General features: G+C 56.8%; 1 protein-coding gene across 1 annotated transcript in view; it reads left to right on the forward strand.

Annotated features, from left to right (window-relative positions):
• Positions 1 to 227: 227 nt before the first annotated feature.
• LOC103895526 (L-gulonolactone oxidase-like) overlaps positions 228 to 2424 on the forward strand; it is an 18426-nt gene continuing 16229 nt past the window's right edge. The window contains exons 1-3 of the mRNA XM_009275123.1: positions 228 to 245; positions 612 to 713; positions 1363 to 1488. Of these exons, the coding sequence (XP_009273398.1) occupies positions 228 to 245; positions 612 to 713; positions 1363 to 1488 (246 nt within the window). The remainder of the gene's footprint in view (positions 246 to 611; positions 714 to 1362; positions 1489 to 2424) is intronic.

Below are 2424 nucleotides of genomic sequence, written 5' to 3' on the forward strand. Positions count from 1 at the left end.
AACTGTCCCCCCCAGCCAGGACCCCTCCAAACCACCCTGGGGTTGCCCTGCCTTGGGTTAAGCCCTGCCTGGAGATGGGATGGGGCTGGGTCTTTTGGCTGCACCCCTTCATGCCAGGCCTGGGGACAGTGTCTCAGGGTGGATGGCTGAGGTTGGAGGGAGGTCCCAACCTGGTCCCGGTCAGCCCTTCAAGATGAGGCCATGTGGGGACACTAGGACATGAGGCCATGCCCATGGGCCACGAGGTAGGTATGGGTGAGACCAGGTCTGAGAGGACACCAGAGCAGAAGAGGCCACGCAAACCAAGAGGACCCCGGCACACGTCATGCTGTAGGAGGAAGGGATGGGCTGCGCCCAAGGGAGACGTCTCAAATAGCCCAGGGGGTCCTCCCACTTCTCCCCACTGACTGCAGAGGGAGCCCGGGGCTCGCATGGAGACATCTCTGCTCTACGGACTCAAGGGGCTGAGATGAACCGCTGTGTCCATAAATAATTAATCCTTTTGGAAACTTGGCTCTGGTACAGTGGTCTCGGCAGATGAAGGATGGGCTGTGTGGAAAAGCAGGGGAGGTACTTGCTTTCTTCTGCTTTAGCTCTTGGTTTCGGTCCAGGTTCACGGCCAAGGAGGAGTCAAGTTCCAGAACTGGGCCAAGACCTATGGCTCCTCTCCGGAGCTGTACTTCCAGCCCACCTCAGTGGAGGAGATCCGGGAGGTAAGGAGGGTGCTTCCAGGAGACAACCCGTTAGAAATGAAGAGGAGGAAAGGCCAGGAAGGGCTGTGATGCTCCATCATGTTTGGTCAGAGAGGTCACAGATGGTGGCAGCATGAGTCCTTCCCTTAGCCCAGGAGATGGCCCATCCTACTGAACCGCACGTGTTCTCCACGGCAGATGTGTCAAACACCTAGAAGATGCAGAAAACCGGCACGCCTGGCCCCAGCTGGACTCTGTTCCTTGGGCATCAGCATCTGGCATCCTTCTGGAGTCCTCTGCCTGCCCCAGCTGCCATGCTGAGGGGTGGGAGTCCTGTGTCACTCTTGTCACCCCAGAGATGCCTCTGTCACCCTAGGGTGTCTCAGGTGGTCATCGCCTCTTTTGGGATCATAGAATCACAGAATGGTTTGGGTTGGAAGGAACCTTTAAAGGTCATCTGGTCCAACCCCCAAGGATGATCCCAAGGGCTGTCTCAGGAGGTGTCTGGGCTCCAGGGGTGGTTTTAACCCCAGATGGTGAGCTATCCAAGTGAAGGCCGTGTCAATGATGGGTGAGATTTTAGCTTGGGAGGTCTCACAGTGCCTCCGGCACCGCCCACACAACTTCGAGGGAGGTGTTGGATGCTCAGGGCCACCCGTTGTCTCTGCAGATCCTCGATATGGCCAGGCAGCGAGGCAAGAGGGTGAAGGTGGTGGGGGGCGGCCACTCTCCTTCGGACATTGCCTGCACCGATGACTTCATGATCCAGATGGGGAAGATGAACAGGGTCCTCAAGGTGAGACCGGCTTCTGGGAGGTGGCGTGGTGGCCCTGAAATGTGGTGGCACCCCTGTTCATGCGGCCACAGAGGGCAGGGAGACCAACACTGCCATACCCAGGGTGAGAGATGAAAGGATGGAGAGGCTTTCCTCTCCTCACAGCTGGGAGTTTTCCCAAACCAGACCCTGAAACGCTGCTGCAAGGCTGGGGAATGCGCATTTTCCCAGTGTAAAAGCATCCTTTGTGTGTCGGAAGCGTACGGAGCAGCTATAAAAATGCAAAGAAGTGATCTTCCCAGCGTGCGTTCAGCGAGGGCTTCCCCTCGGCACGGCGTCCTCGTCACAGCGCGGTCCGCTGGGTGGCGAGGAGGTACCTGGCAGGATCACCCTTCGCGGCTCGCTTGACGCGAACTTGCAAGGTGCCTCAGGCACAGCAGCCTGGCAAAGAGCCGGCTGGATGTCCGTGGCCCATGGTTTGTTCCTGCGCCAGGTGGGAAATTGCCCCATTTGATGACATGGGGAAGGAAACAGCTCTTCCTGGTTGCCTCTGGATCGCATCCTGAACAACTTCGGGAAAACGAGAGCTGCTGAGCGGGAGAGGTTTTCCTGCGCTTTGCTTTGCGTCTGGACCTCTGAGGTGCAGGGAGATAACTGGGCTCTTACTGGGGCTGCGTGGCTGGCTGCTTATAAGCAGTGAGAATCATAGAATCATAGAATCATTGAGGTTGGAAAAGACCTCTAAGATCATCGAGTCCAACCGTCAACCCAACACCCCCATGCCCACTAAACCATGTCCCTAAGCGCCTCATCTACTCGTCTTTTAAATACCTCCAGGGATGGGGACTCCACCACTTCCCTGGGCAGCCTGTTCCAATGTTTCACCACTCTTTCAGTAAAGAAATTTTTCCTCACGTCCAATCTAAACCTCCCCTGGCACAACTTGAGGCCATTTCC

The sequence above is a fragment of the Aptenodytes forsteri genome, unplaced genomic scaffold (assembly GCF_000699145.1).
Source record: "Aptenodytes forsteri isolate BGI_AS27 unplaced genomic scaffold, ASM69914v1 Scaffold192, whole genome shotgun sequence".
NCBI classification, from domain to species: Eukaryota; Metazoa; Chordata; class Aves; order Sphenisciformes; family Spheniscidae; genus Aptenodytes; species Aptenodytes forsteri.